We start from the raw sequence: 22,015 nt of genomic DNA on the forward strand, positions 1-22,015 counted from the left end.
ACTTAAGCCTTTCCTTGTGTTGAAGACGAGGAGGTGCAGGTAGGGAGAGCTTCTGTAGCCGTCAGGCAATCGAGAGGTATCAGAGAGTCCCTGGGTCTGTTTCAGTTAACAGGCAGAGCTCAGCAAAGCCCGCCTGAGAGGAAGGGACTGTGGCCAGGATGCAGCACCACGCTCCGAACATCTGTGCCCGGGCCTTGTCCTAGCCTGGAGTTCCCAGCTGTGTGGGCCAATAAATTCTCTTTCCTTAAGGCTGTTTGGGTTGGATAGTTTGTCATTCACAGAATCCTAAACACAGATATGCCCTGAAGTAAGCAGTCCAGCAATGGGCTGCTTTGTGGCTGGCAAAGCCATCAGGCAGCTAAAACGTGCCTTTTCTTGTGCTTCTGTGGGCCAGAGATGCCGTCATTTTGAACATAGTCGTAATGAGCCAAAGTTGATTTTGGGATTCTGGAGCGATCATCTTGTGCAACTAGACTGTGAGCAGCCTTAGGGTAGGAACTGGGTCTCATTCATCTATTTCCCCAGCAGCCAGCTTGGGGCAAGGCTTACACAAAGGTGCTTCCCACATCCTTGTTGAATGAACGAGAGGCTTCTGCTTTGGGGTTCTTAAGTGAGCATGGCTGCTTTGAGCCAGTAAACAGATTACAGAATGCACCCCAAACCCAGCCCCTCAGCAGGTTTCACCCTGTCAGAGCCTGGAATTAGCTAGAGGCCACCAGGGAGTGTTGAGTAGCTCTGGGGTTACTGATGGACTCCCTGAGGCTGGCAGAAGATCTTGTTCTCTTCAAAGTCAAGATCAATCAGAGGGCTCACGGGAAAGGCAAGGCCCTGGAGTCTTCCTGGACTTCTGCCCACAGAGAGCCTTCTTAATCCTGGGAGTCTGCTGCTAACCCTGCTGTGATGAACTTGCTTCAGGGCAGGCAGGACAATGAACGTATAAGGCTGCAGGGTTAAATGGACTGGGCTTAGATGAGGCTCTTTCACTTCCTAGCCTGACCTTGGACAAGTTGTTTAGTCTCTCAGAGCCTCCCTTTTCTCTTCTGCAGAATGGGGTTTAAGAAGGGTTTGTTGTTGTTTAGTCGCTAAATTGTGTCCGACTCTTTGCGACCCCATGGTCTGTAGCCCGCCAGGCTCGTCTGTCCATAGGATTTCCCAAGCAAGAATACTAGAGTGGGTTGCTGTTTCCTTCTCCAGGGTATCTTTCTGAACCAAGGATCGAGCCCTTGTCTCCTGCGTCTCCTGCATTGCAGGCAGATTCTTTACTGCTGAGCCACCAGGGAAGCCAGTTGCTTACCTTCAAGAGTGGTTTTGAGAATTTGATGAGAAAATGTAAATAAAGGGCTTAATCTAGTGCCTGGGGCAGAAATAGCTTCCCAGGTGACCCTAGTGTTAAAAAAAAAAACAAAAAAAAAACAGTCTGCCAATACAGAAGACTAAGAGACACAGTTTCGATCCCTGGGTCGGGAAGATCCCCTGGAGGAGGGCATGGCAACCAACTCTGGTATTCTTGCCTAGAGAAACCCATGGACAGAGGAGCCTGGGGGTTGACAGTCCACAGGGTTACCAAGAGTCAGACACGACTGAAGCAACTTGGCACACACGCGCGGAGCAGATGTAAGTGATCAGCGGACACTTCACACATAAAAAAGGCCAGGGGGCTGTATCACATGTGTGTAGACAACAGATGCCAAAATGCTAATATGCTGTCACACTGGAAGCAGTATCCCGTGGCCTCTGGTGATTTGTCATAAACTCTGGAAGGCCTCTCCGCAGATGACAGCTCCCCCTCCTGCTGGCCTCTGCTCTGACAGTTCCCAGCAGGCACCCCTCACTTACCTCTTCCAGTTAGCTCCGCAGCAGACGCAGCCTTCCTTGGACCTTGGCCTTCACCCTCTTGGGTCTGAGCTAAGGGACGCTTCAGGGATGCTTCCTGGTTGGAAGCACATGGACCATGAACTAAAAAGTAGGAACACCTGCCCCCTCCCCATCCCCGACGGGCCACCTCACCCTTCCAAAAAGCCACTGGAGCACATTTGGGAAAAGTTAAGCTGTTTTATTTCACAGGGTAGCTCCACGTCAAACCAGCAGGCACCATGAGAATACGCAACAGAGGATCCAGTCAGACACTCTACGGCACGGGCGCTGGGTTGTAAGGGAGAGAAACGATGTCCGGGAGAGGGCAACACTTATCACCACATGGGGACAGGCAACCAGCAATTTCCTAGGGTGGTTTCAGTTTGATTTTCCTGACAATTTGGGGAGGAAGGAAACCAAAGGAAACTAAATAGACCAGCCACTCTGAAGCAATCAGAACCGAACCTATTGCCAAACCGTGTAAACAGTCACACTGCCGGGGACTAGAGCCTGAGCAGAAACCCTGGCCAGAAGCTACTTCCTTCCAAGGAAAGTAAAGTGCACCCTGGCCATTCTGGTTCAAGGTCGTCGTTTGCCTCGGACAGTTCACACGGAAAGGAGGTATCAGCAAGGAGCAGTCCCAAAGGATGAGACGGCAGGACGCTGGCAGATCAACTTCCGAGAGAGGCGAGGAGGACCCCGACCTGGCAGCAAAGTCCCTCCCCTCCCCCAGCTCCCCCAGCAGCTTTGGATATGTGGGGAATTCTCTACGCAGCTGCTCAGAGGAGCGGGGACCCCAGAGAACCAGGGAAGTTGACATGAGACATCAGCAGTAGCTCTGCACAGCAGAAAATCATCTCAGCAACACCTCGGCTCACCCCTTCCTAGCTTTTCCTCCCGAGCCCTCCTCCCTGAACCCAGCAGCCTTCCCTCCCCGACAGTCGCGAGCCAGCCGTGTCTTCTTTCTGGGTTTCTCGGGAGGATGAGGCATTTGCTCTAGTGCGAAGAGTCAGGGACAGAGAGGCTAAGAGGAAGAACCATTACGTTAGTCCTCGTGGTCGTCCAACAGCCACGTCCACGCTCTGAGCGCCAGGTAATGACCAGGACCCAGGAAGTCCTCTGCATCCATGCCTGCTGAATGAGAAAGAAATAACCCCCCCGACAAGGCACTCTGAGGGCCTCCAAAAGGGAAGCAAGCCCCGCGCCAGGCCCTTCCCCGCCCTGGCCCCACGTGGGTACCACCAACCAGCTGGGGAGTGTTTATAAGGCAGATCACCGAGCTGCTGGTTCCGGCCGGCAGCCGAGGGATGGCTCCACTTCCCTGCGTCTCTTCCCACTCGGATTTCTTCATGGGATAGGAACCTGGTGGGAATCCATTTCTCTCCTGCCCCTGAGGGCCCAGTGACCTCAGAGAAAAGACCCCCCCCACACACAAGTCTAATTCACAAGCTGACAATTCCCTCCAGTTGTGCGCTCTGTCCGGGGTTCAAAAGGCGCTTCAAGGTGAGAAATCGTTAGCACTGAAAACAAGGAAAGGCAAGAATTTTTCACAGAATCCCACAGTTCAGAGCAGCTCTTTAAGAGGAAAGGGGACTAAAGGGAGAGAGGGGGCGTGGGGTAGGAAGCACGGCTCGTTCTCAATTTTATCCAAGAAAGGTCCTTAGCGGCCGGAGGCTGGGCCCCAGGCCCAGGAAACTAGACCAGGAATGAATTTGTTCTTTGGTCAGTTTTAAATGAACATCTTGCTGGTTCATTCCTAAAAGAGACTGAACACCGGTAACACAGAAAGACAAAAGGCTTGACCTCAGGGTAAGTTGAAGGTTAAGAAATCATTCTGTGAAGAGCAAAAAAAAAAAAAAAAATTGCCCGTTATCAATGAACTGATCAGTACAGCTTCCAGTAATGGTGATGGACGAGTAGGTAGACACACCACTTCCCCTTGTACAACTGGTTATACTGAGGACTACTAACTAGGTTACTACATTTCCCCCACACTCACTGTACAGGTAGGTTTCTGGTATTTGTTTTTTTACATTGATCTATCTACTAGGTGCAAAGATTTGGTGAGTGGCATTGGCTATAATTTCATTGTAGCCTTTTTAAAAATTACAGTTTCACATTTTAACAGTTACTTTCCAGCATTTAAGCAAATACAGCAATATATAGTGGACTAACACAGGCAGGCGTCAGAAGAGAATGCCAATGCTCATGACGGTGGGCGGGCCTGGGTGCGTGTGGAGGGGGCCTGAGACATGCAGAGCGCCAGATTGGTGGGGGGGGGGGGGCGCAACATTTTTCCATTTGGTTCTGCGTCAAGGCTCAGATTTGGAGCTGGATGAGTGGGGTGTGAGTTTGCCTAAATGTGAGCTCATCAGCCATTTCCCAATGGAAAAACAGGTGCTTAAAGAAAACAGAAAGGCCCTGTCCTTCAGGTAGGTCATTTGGTGAAAGGCAGGCCTATAATCAGTAAGGAAAGATGTAGTCAGTCAATTCAGAGGAAAATCCACATGACCGGACTGGTGTTACGTACATCAGGCAACAGATCTGTCAACTTACATTTTTAATGTTTCATCTGGTAGTCATGGCAGAGAATGTGATACTTTGCACAGGAGGCCACTGTGTTTAAGGTCTGGGAGTCTCTCTGGGTAGAAATGAGAAGTCTCTGTCCTGGCTGGACATCACAGAATCCTTGCAAATAAATGGCTTTAGGAGCCAGACCCAGCCGCACCCTCAGCCATCTGTTACATCTTGGATAAGTCACAGCCATCCTAAGGCCTTATTTCCTTCCCTAAGCTGTAATATGGTGGGGGGGGGGGGGTACTTTATATGCTAAGTGGCAGAGAGCTCCTAGCTTGCTCTGAGGCTCTTTCATTTCCAATTCTAGGCAAAACAAAGAAAGTTGAGTTTGTCACTAGCCTCTCCCTGGCATTCTCTTTTTGAGCCCTTCTTGTTCTTCCCTCACGGTGTACTCTCGAGGCCAGTCCTTCAGGCAAGGCAGTGTGGCTCACCATCCCTACACACCCAGGTAAATGTGGCTTCATATGACTCCCTCTCTGGGGAACAGAGGAGAGGGCAAAACTTAATCCAGTGGGCTGACACGGCAATGATGGAATGTCAAGAGGTGACTTATCTGCAGGACTGTGCCTCATGACTCTTACGAAGCTGGTAGGAAAATTCCACTGCCCGCTTCTCAAATGCCATTAGGAGGTTTCAAAAGGAAGGTGCTAGATGGTTTTCATCTTACTGACAACCATGAAAAGAGCAATTGTGTCGGTACAGTGCTTCCTAGGTTGCACAGTTTGCTTGCTCACATTTTATGGAGCAGGAAACTGAGGCTCAGTGAGGTGACATGCCCCCCCCCCCACCCAATTCTTTCCCCATATTTTCAATTGTGTTAAATGCGTTGGAGAAGGTGGGTGAAAGGGAAAGGAAGGGGGAGGGGCAGCTATTTCACTGCATAAACTCCACCGAAGCATTCTCCTGGACGGCAGGTGACAAGGACTCCCTCCCCAGGCCTGGTCTGAGCTGCGTACCTACTGTGTGCTTCATGCAAGAGGCCACCAGCCAGAGTGCGGCACGGCCTGATTTCAAATTAAAAAACGATGGGACTCAAACTCTCCTTGCCTGTTTAGTTCCAGAATCTGATACAGTATAAGTAGTAGAAAGAGGAAAAGAAAAAATTAAATATTTTGGAAATGGTATAAGTTAAACCTCTATAGTTACCACAGAATTGTTCCTACAGCGTTTCTAGGTTTTGAAGCGTTCCACACCACTGTTTGGTTTTTTGTTTTTTCCCTTTTTCCCAACCACACATAATACTGTGCTACGATGGGGTCAGGCTCTCACCAACGAACACAGGCCGCTGAGGTCAGGGCTCTTCTCGCCAACGTCCTCCATGCTTTTGGGGGTGCAATTGGTCTTGACCTCCGGGTGGAAAGGCAGGGTCTCTGGGGAGGATGGGGAGGGGGCTCTGTGAAGTGGTCCCCACCTGTGGGAGCAGCCTGCCCAGGGTGACGCCTGCCCCTCGCTTCCTTTAGGGGCAGACTGTTCTGGAAGGCCACGACTTCTGGAGACAGTGGGAGACTGGTTTTGTTTTTCTGCAGGTTAGTGGTATATTGCTTCATTCGCAGTTACTGTGGGCCTTTAAATTCTCCCAGAAAAGTCCCTGCAAATCCCACCAAATAACTCAGCGGGAGATGTTTGGTGGCATGGGTCTGAGGTAAATCTAAGTTTCATAAAAAGAAAAAGGAGATCCTATATACATATTGTATGTGCGTCCAGATCTAGTATATGTATATAGATGCATAAATATATATATATATACACACACCTACAGACACATACATTCATACATACGTGTACATACGCGCACGCATACATATACACGTATATATGCATGTAGAGAGAATGTCGAGAGAATAATTTTCCAGTGACGATATGCGGGCGAAGCCATTTAACACGGGCCGTGATGTCGGGAATCTCTCCAGCCGGGGTACCGCTCCTCACCGCTGGGGTGTCTGTGTGTGCGCGGGAGGGAAATGGGGGTCCACGTGACTGAAGGCGCGCTGCGGCTGGGCCCTGGGACTCAGCTCCGCACAGACCCGCTCCCAGGCTGACCTTCTGGTCCCTGCCCGACAAAGCCAGGAGCCCTGGGAGGACGCGGAAGTCACCGAGGCCGCCCTCGGCCACGGCGGGCAGCAGCGGGCCAGGGCGCTGCCCGCCACCCCGCAGGTCACATGGTGCCCGACTTGTCGGCAGAGCTGTTGGGGAAGATCTTCTCGGTGGGCGTCACGGCCGGGCTGCCCACTCCCGAGCTGCTGCTGCTGCTGGACCGATGCTGGACCACGGGCCGCACCGGCCGCATGGGGGGCGGGCGCAGCTGGGCGCCGGCCAAGCGGGCGGACAGGGCTGGCTTGAAGGTGGTCATCATCTCGGTGGAGCTGCTGCTGCTGCGGCGCATGGCGGCGTCGGGGTCGCGGATGACGATGGTGTGCAGGGGGCTGGCCGGTTCCGAGCTGATGGGGCCTGGCGGGTTCTTCAGGGGCTCCAGGGTGTCCAGCACCACGTCTGGCGCCTGCTTGACCGTGTTCTGCCTCTCCAGCTCCCGAAGCTCGTGCAGAGCCGTACTCATGGTCTTCTCAATGTCCTGGGGACAAAGAGAGCTCTGGTTGGCGCAGAGCTGGAGGCCTGGGGACTAACCCTTCCAGGGCGCTGATCAACTTGTGGGTTCCTTAGGGAGGCTTCCCCACACGTCTCACTGGCTGGGCAGGAGAATCAATCCCAGGGTGCCTCATAACCATAAAGGAAAATCAATATGAGCATTGCAGATCTTGCAGAGGCAGGCTCCACAGACAGACAGACTTGTGTTCAAATCCTGGCTCTGCGGCTTCCTTGTTGTGTGACCCTGGGCAAGTTACCTTACCTCTCTGTCTCAGAATTCTCATTTTGTAGGTTAAGTATAATACTGACCTCAGGGAGTTGATGAGTGTGAAATGATATGGCCCCTTTGAAGAGCATGGCATGGCACCTGGTACCTAGTGTTGAAAGTTGAAAGTGTTAAGTCACTCAGTTGTGTCTGACTCTTTGTAGCCCACTAGGCTCCTCTGTCGGAGAAGGCAATGGCACCCCACTCCGGTACTCTTGCCTGGAAAATCCCATGGATGGAGGAGCCTGGTAGGCTACAGTCCATGGGGTCGCTAAGAGTCGGATACAACTGGGCGACTTCACTTTCACTTTTCACTTTCCTGCATTGGAGAAGGAAATGGCAACCCACTCCAGTGTTCTTGCCTGGAGAATCCCAGGGACAGGGGAGCCTGGTGGGCTGCCGTCTATGGAGTCGCACAGAGTCGGACACGACTGAAGCGACTTAGCAGCAGCAGCAGCAGGCTCCTCTGTCCATGGGATTCTCTAGGCAAGAATACTGGAGCAGGTAACCATTCCCTTCTCCAGGGCATCTTCCTGACCCAGGGATTGAACCAGATCTCCAGTACTGCAGGCGGATTCTTTACCATCTGAGCTACTAGGGAAGCTCCAAATGATATGGTCCCTTTGAAAAGCATGCCATGGCACCTGGTCATAGTACTTCCCAAATAATGCAGAGGTAATACAGAACACCAGTGTGAGCCTCCTCCCCAATGATTCATTCAATCCTCATACTTATCTACCATACTTATCTACCAGGAACTACCATTATGCTCACTTCACACATAAGGAATTGGAAGCTCAGACTGGTTAACTTGTCCAAGGTCACACAACTACTCAGCGGCATAGTAGTCTGACTCCAGAGTTCATGCACCTAAGCATCAATATTAACAAATCTATTCATATCTCTCCTTCGTCCATAGGAAAAGTGTTCAGAGGTTATATATTAGAACATTCACAATGCTCACCCCAGGGTGATGGGACTGTTACTTTCTTCTATTATAATGCTTTTTTAGAAAAAAAAAAAAATGAAAAATTTGAAAGGCAACAAAAATCCTCCTCTGCCTATGCAGTTCCTGGGGATACTGAGACATTTAAGAGCTCATCAGTATGAGAGCATTTTGAATGACACTCAAAGAGATTCCGGCAGCTCAGAGGGCTGGCCTGGGGCTCAGCATCCCAGGAGGGGGCACTGGAGCTGGACTGCAGCATGTAACCCAGGAGCTCTGGGTCAGGACACAGAGCCCGGGTTTGGGAGGAGAAAGACTGCTTTACCACTGCCGCTGGGCAACCTCGGGCAAGGCTCAGTCACCCTGCACACACCTGGTCCCTGAGCTGAAAGCCCCCCACTGGCAGTGAAGACGAAGGAGACAGCAGACGCGGTGATGTGTGTGAACTGCCTGACAGTGACCTCTGCTCTCCCCCAGCCAGAGTCCTCGGCTCCCGTGGGGTTTCCCAGGGATGCCTCCACTCAGGCTGAGCTGGGCTACCAAGGGGACAATGGGGGACAGTGCTTAGAGCCGGTAATGGAAGATGCTGGCCCCACTTCAGGCTCCACATCACTATTGAGACACACTAACTGGCTTTTCCGCCCTGGGGCAACTCTGGAAAAAAAAAAATGGAAAGTGCGGTTAGACTGATAGGGCTGGTACCTGAGGTGTCCCGGCCAGCCCCTTCCCCACCCAGGCCTCTCTTTCCCTTCTTTCCTCCCCTGTCCTCAGGTGGCTGCTGCCTGCTGGGCCCCCATACCAGGCTCCAATCCGTCCCAGCCCATCATTTTGCTTTGTGAAGAGACACTGGTGATTAGCTAACAGCCAATATTAGCCTGTGGGCTTCCCAGGTGCCACTAGCGGTAAAGAACCCGCCTTCCAATGCAGGAGATGTAAAGTGATACAGGTTCAATCCCTGGGTCGGGAAGATCCCCTGGAGGAGGAAATGGCAACCCACTCCAGTATTCTTGCCTGGAGAATCCCATGAACAGGGGAGCCTGGTAGGCTACAGTCCACAGGGTCTCAAAGAGCAGGACACAACGGAAGCACTTAACACGAAACACAATATTAGCGTATATGCTTCGCCAAGATACTTCATCCTTTGCCCATAACACTGTCTACTTTAAGAAGACACTGCTTGTGCCTTTATCCACAAGGATTATTGGGGGTGGGGTGGTCCTGCACGACAGGAGAGAAGGCAGTCTGGTCCCCACTTTTGCTACCTCCCACCCCTGCAGAGATAAATGGCCACCTTCCACACCCCAGGCTGCTTAAATTAAGTCCCCCACTATCACTACACAGTCTGCTCTACTCCAGCAGAGCCAAAAGGCAAAACTAACAAGTAAAATATAATTATCACCCCTCTACCACCATCCCTACCATCCCCACCACTCCACCCTTGCAGAGTGTGGGCCAGAAAGACAGCAAGCTCAGAAAAAGATCAGCTGAGGTGTTTAGGCACAAGCCTGGTGTTAGTCTGAGACGTGATGCCATGATCTCAAAGTGGAGCTGCAGAGAGGCGCCAGGAAGCATGGACAGTGGCGGGACAGGGGGGCAGGGAATGATCACTTTTCACTTTGTCCTAAATGAGACCTTCCCACCTTGGATGGGTGTTTCAAGGTCCCCAACCCCCCTCTTCACAATAGAATCCTCACCGCCCCAAAGATTCTGATTGTCCCTCTTTTCTTAACAGGGAGAAAACATTGAGAAGGGGATACATAATGGGCTGCCAGCCAAATTCCAGGGAGAAAAGTGGAAACTTGAACTATGATAAAACTGTCAAAAACACATGAAAGTTGTTGTGCAAATTATTAAACAATTCAAACAAACTGGTAACAATTTTTAAATGAATTTGTGTGCTTTCTTTGGCAAGTGTAAAAATCACACAGGTTTCTCATCCAAATTTTTAAGAAGTTACCTAACAAAACAGAAAACTCGAAGCACTTTGGAAGAGCATGGAACATTTTCTGCTTCTAGCTTCAGCTATTTCGTCCTGCCTACCCTTTGGATCTTGGTACTGTCCTCTCCAGAGACATCTCTCACTGTTTACGAGCAATCCGCACATTTTAGGCTCTCAGAACACAGAGTTCCACTCCTTCAAGACTCCTGACCCAGCTGCCATTTTCACAGCTGTGTGTGTTGGTGGTTGCCATCCCTCTCTTCTCTAAACCCTAAGCTCCATGTGGGCATGACCTGGGTCCACTTTATGCCATTATTATGTTCTCAGTGCCAGCCAGTGAGTGAGCACAACAGATGCTCCATCAGTACTCATCAATAAATAAACGAATGAATGAATCAGGGAATGAATGAAAAGATGAACAAATGAAAACATGAATAGCACAGTCTTGCCATCTTACGGAGACACCTGTGACAACCACATCCCCCATCTGGGAATCCCACCTCCAGCCTGGACACTGGGGCCTTGAGCCTTTACAGGAGCTCTAGCCAGGAGCTACACCCATCCAGCTTCCCCTCCCAGGGGGAGGCCAGCAGGGGCTCGGGAAGCCAGCTCACTATCTATCCTGTGTCCTGGCTTAGCCTGACCTGGCGTGAAGGGCGAAGTGACTCCCCGGTCTGCAGGGGCCCACCCCTGCCCCTCTGGGGGTGTCAGCGGGCGCGCCTGCCTCCTGCCGGCCCTTACTTCGGCCAGGGCCTCGGCCTCCAGGGACTTGTGGTCCCCCAGGCTGCTGTGCCTGGTGGAACCGCACGTCGACCGCACGCTGTGCCCTTCGGAGAGCGCCTTCTTGTCGGGGTAGTTGATGCTGCCGGCGCTCCCGAACGTCGCCATCCTCCGCTTCTCGGGGCTCTCGATCCTTCCCCGGGTGAGGGGGATTTTGTGGGGGCTGCTGGGGCAGGCGGCGGCCCGGGGCGGTGTGTCTATGCTGGGGCCCAGGCCCCGGGGCGGGCTGTGTGTGTCGCCCCCGCTTCGGCGCCTGGGGATGGCTGCTCCGTCAGATCGTAACCGCACTCTGCAAAGGAGCCAGGGGGCAGGGGCATGGGGCAGAGGTCAACCCCGGCCGGTGTCACATGGGTCAGCCAATCCCCCAGAGTCCAGACATGCTACACACTAGTCTAGGGAGTGGGTATAGTAAAGCCTCATTCAGCCAGACTCGGCGATTCTGCCGTGAAGGACTGTCCAAGCACAGAACTCAGGCCAGCAGGTTTAACCCGCACACACGAAGGATCGGGCCTTCTGCTTCTAAGCTGCAGTCGGTGGTGCTAATTACACAGCGAATCTCATCTATGTGTTAAGTCAGGGCCAGGAGGATTGCAACCTGGGAACACTTTGCTCATGGTTAGTTGGGTTCGTGACATGTTTTTAAGCGGTTTAGATGTCTCCATGATTCCAAAGGGCTTCTGATTGGTTTGAGGCATTGAGGCTTGACTGTACCACAAGTTACCAGCTCCCTGCAAGCACAGTAGGGCCCCCTGGGAACTCAACACAGCCCAGTGTTGTCACCCTCCCCCAATCTCCCCAAAGGGCTGTTTTCTATAAGGCTTTTCCAGACCTTGAACATTTCCAATCATTAAGAGAAAAACCTGTATCACTGGAATGCCTTTTATACATTTGGATACCTTTCACCCTTCAAGGAGGCTGTGGCAGAGAGAAAAGGGGCCTAAAGTATCTATCTGGAAGGCAGATTCTTGTCCTGTCTCTGTCACTGACTTTCCAGCAACTTCTTTCAGACCCACTTTATTCATCCGTTAAATGGGTCTAATATTCCTCACCCACCTTCAAGGGAGGTTCAGTGGGTGGGAGACCACTCTGAAGCGGTTCTACCCACGGAGGATTCTGCTGCAGCCTAGGGAGGTCAGCAAAGACCTGAAGGCACTGGTGAGGAGAGGAAGGCTGGGAGGGGTGCGGCAGTGGGGAGGAGGGACCGGGTGTGGGGACGGATTGTGACGGGGACCAAGCTCAATGCAGTCAGCAGTGCTTTACACCCTGTGCCACCAGCCAAGCTAAGCATTGCCTGTGGTCACCCCAAGAGGACCAAAGCATTGGTGCTGGAGTGGAAGAGTACTGGGAAAGAAAGGAGGAGAGGAAGGCAGACAAGGGAGGACAGAAGGAGAGGGAAATTGAGGCAGAAGGTACGGCCCCCCTAGATGTCAAGGGACTTCAACTCTGTCATCCACCTACCCCAACCAAACACTTCCCCTGATTCTATCTGCTGATTATCGACACCCTGAACTGAACAGGGTTCGCTGGAGAGAGGTACTGGGACTTCTGCTGAAGTAAATTCATAAACCTAGGTTCCTATTGCAGCTAATTTCTCTGGCTCTGTCTGCAAGCACCCAGCATGTGGGTTGATCCCATGACCTCTCCACCAAAAACAGAGAATATGACATTTTGAGGATCTGATTAAGAAAGCAATGAGAAACTGCCAACTCTTCTTTTCTTCTCTTTTCCTTATTGTTTTTGTTTTGTTTTGTTTTTGTTTTGTTTTAAACCACCAAGTGTTTTGTGCTCTACCTGTATACAGAGGGAGGAGCCTAGCTCCTTACCTGGCAGAAAGGTCATGTGACAGCCCTGCCCACACGGGAGTGAAGAAATTGGCAAACACACTCTCACCAAATATGTGGGTGGAGCCGAGTGTCAATTTCCCCCCACGCAGTGTGCGTGAGACTTCTACTTAACAAGGTGCGCTTCAGCGAGTAAAAGAACTTCACATTTTAAAATATAACAACTTAGGTTTTCAACACAAAGTGGGGAGGAGGTGTAAGAACTGGAGAGAGAGGAAAAGTACTTGCCAATTTGTAACTCTCCCTCCCCCATGTTATTAGTATTTTAAGTAAAAAGGATTGGTTGCCTGTATAAGTCTTTCCTCTTTCTCCACCTCTGTCCCAAGCTGGATCGCTTTTCTACCTGTCATTCGAGGCCAGTTCCAGCCAGCCCAGCAGGCGTGCCCAGCGTCACATCCTTTGGGGAACAAGGGGCCATGACAGCCTCCCTCTGTCCCTCCCTTGCCCTTCCTTCTCCCGAATCAGACCCGAATGGGCACTGCAGGAGCAGGAAAGAATGAACCCGAGTTTCCTACCGGCCCATCACCCCCCCAAAGCCGTAATCCGAGATGTGCTCCGTGGGGGACTGCAGGTCGTTTTTGGAGGAGGCCTTGTCGTCCAGCAGCGGCCCACTGCTGGCCTCGCTGTCGGCCTTTTGGCTCAGGCTGTCAGAGAAGGCGTCGTCCCTGGGGAGAAGGACAGGTGTGAGCTGGGAGGGCTTCGCTCCCAACAACCCGGATGTATTGAGACCTGAGGGGCCGGATCCACACCCACAGCTCGTGGTTGCGCCGCTCCCGCTTCCCCAGCAGGAGGCGCTCGGGGGCACCACTCTCCCCTACCTGCTCCTCCCGTGGGCTAAACTGGTCTCTCCAAGCTGCTCTGGGCTGGGACAAGCTGAACACGTTAGGGTGTGGAGGAAAAAAGGGGGAGTGAGCCTGCAAGCTAAGCTCTGGGCACTGAGTCTCATGTGAGGAAGGCATTCCCATCCCTCCCCCACCCTTGGCTTTGGACAAATGGGAAGGGGCTGGAGTTTGTTGGGGTGCTCTGTCCACCACCCCCTACGCCCTCTCCCCTCCTCTATCCTTCTTCCTGTCCTTGTCCTCAGAGGCCTGAGGTGAGAGGACTGCCTAGGATTCTTCTGTTGTTTGCCTGACCTGGACTTCTCTCTGGCTCCAGATGGTCTGCTCTGCCATCAAGATGTATGCCCTTGGCCCCCGCCCCTTGAGGCCCAGCCTGCAGCCTGGTAAATCGGTCAACCTGAGCTGGACTGGAACTCGGAGGGAGTGTATACAGGAACCCTCAAAGCTTTTCCAAGAATGGAAGGTGTCGACTTTCTGGGCCTGATGCTGGGGATAGGTGTTTGGGATGCAGAGCTTTTTTCTTTTTTTTTTTAAAGGCCTAAAGTTATTTTTATTTATTTTTTTAAAATAGTACCCTCTTAGCTGGAAATGAGAGGGTGATTGTTTCTGCCCCTCTCCTGGGAGAGCTATCTCAAAGTAGAGAACAGTGGGCAGTTAAGAGGGCAGTGGGATGGCCACTGGTTACAGTGGAGGCCCTGAAGGGCGGAGGTATACAGAAAGATCCAGTGGACGCTGAGAACCAGAGCGGGTGATAAATGCCCTGGAGGCTGTCAGGTGGGCCAGGATGGCACCAAACACTGTCCCTGTGGACCATGAAGGATGAGCAATTTGCTTATATGTTAAATGGAGCACCATTCAAAGGGAGCTGAGACATAATCCATTCTCACAGAAGACCGCGCGTGTCCCAGCAGGGAGAGCAAATCGCTGGCATATAATCCAGCGCTGATGTTCCTGTGCCCCTTCCAGGCATCACTAATCCATCACGACACTTCACCGACGGCCCCAGCGCCCACTCACATGTCCTGTACAACGATGTACTGATGTGGGATGAGCCCGTCCACGCCGTTGTGACGACCCTCCCACCAGTCCTCGGAGGCGCGGTGGTACAGCAGCAGTGAGGCTCCCTTCTTGAAGGACAGCTCCCGTGGGGACCGCCCCACGTAGTCAAACTTGGCGATGGCCTCGATCTGCTCCACTTCTGGAAGGAAAGCAAGGGCAAGAGCATCCATGAGGACAGCAGAAGGCAGCCCAGGAGCCTCAGTCAGAGGGCCCTGGCTCTGAGGGGCAGCGCAGACAGCATGCCTGGTGAGAACAGCATGAGCTGGGGCTCAGGATACTGGGCTGCAGGCTCAGATCCACTCCCTGTGCTGTGACCGCAGGCAGGCCATCTCACTTCCCAAAATGGAAAGTGGGGTTGAAATACTACATCCTTACTTTCCACTGCTCCCTTTTAACATTATAAAAATAATATAAGAAATTTCTTTTTCTTCTGTCCTTTAAATACCAGCTCTGTTTCCATTTTCCCATGAACCCTTTCCCTTTTTGTTCACATATCACACTGTTGGTGGTTCTTACCTTGTAGGAGGTCAAACAGATGTTGTGTGTGGATTTTCTTCCATGTAAAATGTTGTATACAATTTTTAAAGTTTCCCAGAAGCTTCTCTCCAGAGCTCATTGTTATAGACTGAACTCTGTCTTCCCCCAAATCCATATGTTGCAGTCCTAACTCCCAGTGTAATGGTATTTGGAGACGAGGTGTTTAGGAAAGTAATTAAGCTTAAGTGAGGTCATAAGGGTGGGGACCTAATATGATAGAACTGGTGTCCCTCTGAGAAGAGGAAGAGACATCGGAGAGCTCTCTCTCTGTCTCTGCATGGGCACAGTGGAAAGGCCATGGGAGGACACAGCGAGAAGGCAGCTGTCTACAAGCAAAGAAGAGAGGCTTCAGCAGAACCTAACCCTAATGGCACCCTGATCTTGGACTTCTAGCCCCCCTGAACTGTGAGGAAGCACATTTCTGTTGTCTAAGCCACTCAGTCTAAGGTATTCCATGATGGCAGCCTGAGCTAACATGCGCATCCATGAACTTAATTTGGGGGGAGGGAGAATTCTTACTGGGGCTACAGGTCAAGCATATCTCTTTGCATACACACCTCTCCCCATCAGAGCTGTATTCTTCTCTGCTCAGTGACAGGCCCTGCCTGGGTTAACCAATGAGAACATAGTTCTTGTCCTTGAAATATTCCTACGCCCAGCTCTGCCACCTCTTGTTTGTGTAACCTCAGGCAGGTTACACAACTGATGCACACCTCAGTTGCCTTTAGAGGATTAAATGATAAAGCATGAAAGAAAACATACAGATAGGCAACAGGTATATGAAAAGATGTTCAACACCATTAATCACTAGGAAAATGCAAATCAAAACCACAGTGAGATATCAGCTCATACCTGTTAGAATGGCTGTTATGAGAAAGACAACAAACAAGAGTTGGTGAGAATGCAGAGAAAAGGGAACTTGTGCACTGCGGGTGGAAATGTATATGGGTGCAGCTACTACAGAAAACACCAGGGAGGTTCCTCAGAAAATTAAAACCAGAACTACCAAGTGATCCAGCAATTCCACTTCTGGGCATTTACCCACAGGAAATGAACACATTTAACTTGAGAAGATATAGTGCAGACCTCCATGTTCCCTGCAGCACTATTTACAATAGCCAAGATATGAAAGTAACCTAAAGGTCCATAGACAGAAGAACAGACAAAGAAGACTGGTGTATAGAAACAATGGGAAATTATTCAGCCATAAAAAGATGGAAATCGTGCCATTTGCAACAACATAAATGGACCTTGAGGGCATTATGCTGAGTGAAATAAGTCAGACAGAAGATGACAAGCACCGTATGATCTCACTTATATGTGGAATCTAAAATCAGAAACAAACAGAACTCACTGATACAGAGAATAGACAGGTGGCTGCCAGAGGTGAGAGGTGGATGAAATGGGTGAAGGAAATCAAAAGGTACAAGCCTCCAGTGGATAAATAAGGCATAGGATGTAATATTCAGCAGGATAAATAAGTCATAGGATGTAATATTCAGCACGGTGCCTAAAGTTAATAATACTATGTTTTATATTTGAAACCTACTAAGAGAGTAGATCTTAAAAGTTCTCATCACAAGGAAACAAAATATAACTGTGTGGTGATGGATGTTAACCTGACTTATTGTGGTGATCATTTCTATATATATATATATATATATCTCAAATCATTATCCCATAAATCTTATATTAATAAACTGTTATATATCAATATATCTAGATAAGAAGAAAGACTTCAATATATTAAAAAAAAGAGAACATGTGAAAGTTCTCAGCATAGCACAGACATACATTAAGTATTCAGCTTATAGCGGCTCTTGTGATTATGATTATAATTACTAATGGACATGAGTCTGAGCAAGCTCCAGGAGATGGTGAAGGACAGGGATGCCTGATGTGCTGCAGTCCATAGGGTGGCAAGGAGTCGGACACGACTGAGCGACTGGACAACAAAATAACAACAATGGCTTTAGCTTATGGGGTGGGACTAGACAAAGAAATCTGCACTGCAGAGAATTTAAGTGTTTTGCTCAAGGCCATGCAGCTAGTGATCTTTGGGAAGGAGACTTTCGGGGGAGCAGGACAGTTATTTATGCCTACAATTTGTGTTAAAGCCTGTACCTTAAGAGATGCAAATGGGTAGAAATGCTACGGAGAAAATGGGTCATGTATAAGTGTTAATGTGCTTGTATTTTAAAGCAAGCACAAAGATGTTTAATACCATAAAAGAAGACACATGCATGTACCTATATAAATAGACAAATCTATTAAATGCTAATAAACAAAACAGTAACAAAGGCGGCCCCCGCTCTCGCTAGCCTGCAGATATCTTCCCGTGCTGAGCATCCATCAGGACTGTCTCTTCTCTTGTCCTCATGGATTATCTTGATCCTGTCCGTGCACCCATCCACCTGTCCGTCATGGAGCTAGGCCAACAATACCTGGCTTTACCACCTTTTTGTTTTTACCTGGGTGACCTGAAAAATTTAGTTCTGTTTTCTAAGTCTCAGTTTTCTCATCTGTAAAATGGGAGTGATAAGACTAGTACCCACTTCATAGTGTTGTCATAGGACTAAACAAGTTATTACACATGAACAGCTTGTAACAGTGCCTGGGACACAATTAGCTTCATATGAGATGTAGTTGTTGCTGTTATTAATACCAGAGTTAATGACTCCTAAGGGCCATGGACAGCATGGAAGTCATCTCTCCCTGTTATTCCCCACCCCACCCACACACATTAGGTCTCTTCTCTGTGAGTAGCTGGCTCAAGAAGACTGGGCCGGTGCCCCCGTGAGATGCAGTGGTCTTTGGGTGGACCCAGTCCTCAGTGCCTGGGACAGCCCGCTGTAGACAGCAGGCGTCAGACAGTTAAGCCAGCTTTCCCCTGCTGGTTCCCCGACAAGTGTCTTTGCAAGATATTGACAAAGTTGATGCAAAATGACAGACCGGCTATTTAGGATCAAATAAACTCAGATCTTGACTCAGAGTCACCTTCTCAGTAAAATGGAGAGATCTCTGTACTCTCTGCTGCATCTTTGACTCTCACACCATCCCTATGTGAGCAGCACCTAGTAACCTATATACCTGCCTGGCTTTAGAGAGAGAAAGGCCAGAGGGTTTGCAAGGCCAAGAGCTGAACCCCAAGGGCTGGGTGCTCCTTGGTGTGACCCCAAGGGCTTCTTCTGAGCCCACCCTTTGCTCTGCTGAAGGAACTGCCCAGGGTGGAGACTTGCTCAACTTCATCAGCTCCAGCAGTCACTGGTGGTAGACTGGAGTGGGGGGCGGGGGAGCGAGGAGAAGTGGAAAATATAAGGGGGAGAAAAGAAGAGATGAGGAGCAGAGCTGAGCTGCAAGCTGAGAGAAAGCCCGTGTGTTTGCAGATGTCGCTGTGTAATCGTGTGGGGTAGAAACAGGGATAATAGCTACCATTTATTAGGAAGTCTGTCATTTGGGTTTATCACACCTAAAATAGTACAGCTTACCAACTCTCCCACACACCCCTCCCCAAACTTGCTTCATCCCCTCATCTTCCCCATCTTAGGAAACAGAACCACCATCTGCCCACTCCCTCAGGCCACAGAAGCTAACTCATCAGCATTTCCTTCGAATTGTCCCCTGAATCTGACCGGCCTCACCACCTCCAATGCCACCCTCTCCTCGCCGGTCCAGACACTACCGTCCTTCTACCTGGCCACCTCACCTCCATTCAAGCTTGGCAGAGTCATCTTTCCCCACGGCAGCTGGAGGGATCTTTTAAAATCATAAGTCACATCCTGAGACTCTCTTGTTCAAATTCCTCTGAAGGCTTCTCTCTGGTGGGGTAAAGCCTGCTGGGGGGTCCTGAGGCCACAAACCCCTGTGCCCTCTGTCCATCCCTCTCCTTGGTCCTGGTGTCCACAGCACCCGCCACCTCGCAGTGAGGAGACGGGGCGGCCACACAGCGGGTGCAGGCTGACTGACAGTGACCTGAGGCCCCAGGAATGCTGCAAGGCGGCGCCTGACCTGCCTCCCCACAGACACATCTGCCTCCCCACGGACACGTCTGCCTCCACCAGCAGCAGCCCCAACAGGTCTCAGTGCTGAGAAATCAAGCTATCTTGTTGGACAAGAGGTGTTTTCCCCCAGTGGAAGTGGAAGAAGAAAGCCTGAGAGCAAGATCTAGATCAAGAGTTGCACATGTGTGTACGCACACCGGCACATAACCAGCAGTCAAGAAGCAACAGATGGAGAGAACGAGCAGGGGGCTATTAAAAGTGATAGAGGGAGAGGGAGGACTAGAGCTGGTAGGAAAGAGAGGACAAGAAGGAAAGAGAAGAGCAAACCACAGCAAACAATCAGAAGGTGGCAGCCTTCATATCTCCTAAAGGAGGCCCTGCAGGACTTTTTTCTCAGCTCAGGGTGGCTTTAATTGCTAAGAATTCTAGCAGAGCTGAACATTACGCCCCTATTTACTTTCCTGCCCTATGACCCAGGCCCAACCCATCACCTCCCTCTCAGGCCACAGTGACTGATTCTTGCCTGGGTGCATGACTCGAGACAGTGCGGTGAGACTCCAACCAAGGGACTCTACTGGAATCATTTTGAAAAGGAAGCTCTTTGGGTAAAAGGACAATGAAAGCCTGGAACTGTTGGAGACCACCGCAAAAGGAAGATCCCCCCGGAGGATGAAGTCGACACAGGGAAGCAGAAGAGCAGGGTGGAAACACATCCCTGACAAGGCCAGCTAAGCTCCTGGACCCAGTCGTGCCTGAAGCCATGCCTACCCTGGGACTTTCAAGTATATGGTCTGAATCCCTTTTATGCTTACGTCAGTTTCAGCTGAAGGCTCTGTGACTGGCAACGGAAACAGTCCTACTAGAAGATTATAAACCCACCTATGGAAGAGTCTTGCCTCTTACACCAACTCCCAGGAAACTCACCAGAGTACATCCCGGCTCTCTTGACCAAAATGGTGGCTAACAGGGCCTGGGACTGTCCCCAGGAGAAACACAAAGGCCAGTAAGAAAACTGCTAAATAATGATTTTTAAACAGTGAAACTATCACAGGGAGAAAGGAGGGCTGTGTTCAGTCAACACAGGGCAGCACTGGGACGCTCAGGCCCGAGGTACTCTTGCTTGCCCAGGCCCCTTCCTCCACTAAGAAAATATCAAAACTATGTTTTATGACCGCACTGATATAAAGATGAAAATAATCCAGGCTCATATCCTTTTTTAAATTCTTATATTGAAATGAATTAGAACATTCTCATGGGCCCTGAAAGTAGCACTGTGGGTCCTGGGCAGTGGGCCTGATCTGCCTAATGGAAACGCTGGCCTCAGGCCCAAATCATCCAGACTGCTTGGCGACACAGTTCACGCTCCCCAGAGGTGAGTCTGATGCCATTTCCTTATCTAGAAGCAGTGGAAGGTCTGAGGTGTCGCTCAGAGCCCAGGTCGGCCTTTCTCCCTCTACCTGCACACCCTCGCCTGGGTCACCACTGTCTGGCCTCGCCTTCGGGGAGCCCACTGCACTGGTCACTCCTGCAGTCTGGAATGATCACCCTGCATGGTGGGGAGCTGCCTTCCAGCTGCCAGGGGACAAGACCAGGACCACCTTGATGACCATGTCTGGTTCATTGTGTGCCCCACGTCCCAGCACGTGCTGGGTACAGAACACAGCCCAGTAAGGGGGGCAGAGGACAGAGCCTGCCTTCTACTTAGGACACCCTGGTCACTTAGAATTTGCACTCAGGCCAGGCAGGACACAGAAGGGGAGAAGGCAAGCCATGCTGGGATGCGGTGAACTGGAGGTCTTTCTGGGTCTCTCTCTCTGCTGTAGAGGATGATGTGCTGACTGGCAAAGCTGGGAAGGTGGGGGGTGGGGTTTACACAGATCAGCGCAGCAGGTGGGCAGGCAGCATGGGAGACCCCCGGGTGAGTGCCTTGCCCTGACTCCCCCTCACTCACCTTCGTCACTGGTGTGAGGCTCCGTGCCGTTGTCATGGTCAACTTCGTCAATGGTCCCTGGCTCGCTGTGCGGGCTGTCACTGCAAGGAAACACGGGGAGGGGTCTCCTGGGGGACTGTGTACCCTCACGCTGCCCTCGGCTTCTCGCAGGCGCTGGCCCAACCCACGTCTGGGCCTTGACCCAGATCACATCGAGCCCACTTCATCCCATCTTTTCCATCTAACCACCCACAGACCTTTCTAACAGAAAACCACTCTGGCCCCCTCACCCATCAGGAAGCTTCCCTGAATAACCTCCTCCACTTGCCCCAGCTCTGGAGTTTGCTGGGCTGTCTTCTTGGTTAATGGCTGCTAATGCCTAAGTGTTCTATAAGATCTAGAAGGCAGTAAAGCCCTGGTGTTTATCCTTGAAAAGACCCCAGGGCAGAAAAGAAAAGAACTTTGGAAGTGTACTGAGTCATTCAAGTGGCCTGGCTTTCTGTCTTAGAGCAGAGGTGACATGCTCAGCGAGGTGGCTGAAGCTCCCAAGGAGCAGGCTCCTCAGGGCTGCCTCTCAGAGTGGCCTGCAAAACCCACAGAAGCCCAGGCAGCCAGCAGGCTGGCAACCATCATGGGCACAGGGATAGAATGACTCCAGGCCTGAAAAATTCAGCATTAATGCATTGGGATAATTTCATCAGCTGCTGCCCCTTCACTGGATTATAAACTTCTTGAGGCCAGGGATCATTCACAGAGTCAGCCGATCAGCTTTTTTTAATCAAGCCATTGATTGAGTTCTGATATATTAATATATGCCAGGCATGGTGCCAGGTAGGAGGCATGCATTGATGCATAGTGTGGATA

The 22,015-nt window shown here is 50.9% G+C and overlaps 1 protein-coding gene across 7 annotated transcripts in view; it reads right to left on the reverse strand.

The window, feature by feature from the left end:
• Window positions 1-2,037: 2,037 nt before the first annotated feature.
• Window positions 2,038-22,015, reverse strand: part of SRGAP3 (SLIT-ROBO Rho GTPase activating protein 3) — a 245,427-nt gene continuing 225,449 nt past the window's right edge. For 5 of the 7 annotated variants that reach the window (XM_043442109.1, XM_043442108.1, XM_043442107.1 and 2 more), the window contains 5 exons: window positions 21,173-21,252; window positions 14,642-14,822; window positions 13,301-13,450; window positions 10,906-11,233; window positions 2,038-7,000 (listed from right to left, as the gene is read on the reverse strand). In XM_043442109.1, coding sequence (XP_043298044.1) covers window positions 6,587-7,000; window positions 10,906-11,233; window positions 13,301-13,450; window positions 14,642-14,822; window positions 21,173-21,252 — 1,153 coding nt within the window. In that variant the 3' untranslated portion in view covers window positions 2,038-6,586. Of the gene's footprint in view, window positions 7,001-10,905; window positions 11,234-13,296; window positions 13,451-14,641; window positions 14,823-21,172; window positions 21,253-22,015 lie in introns of those variants that run through there. The other 2 variants (XM_043442110.1, XM_043442111.1) reach the window with 2 other exon arrangements.

Source organism: Cervus canadensis, chromosome 22, assembly GCF_019320065.1.
Source record: "Cervus canadensis isolate Bull #8, Minnesota chromosome 22, ASM1932006v1, whole genome shotgun sequence".
Lineage (NCBI taxonomy): Eukaryota > Metazoa > Chordata > Mammalia > Artiodactyla > Cervidae > Cervus > Cervus canadensis.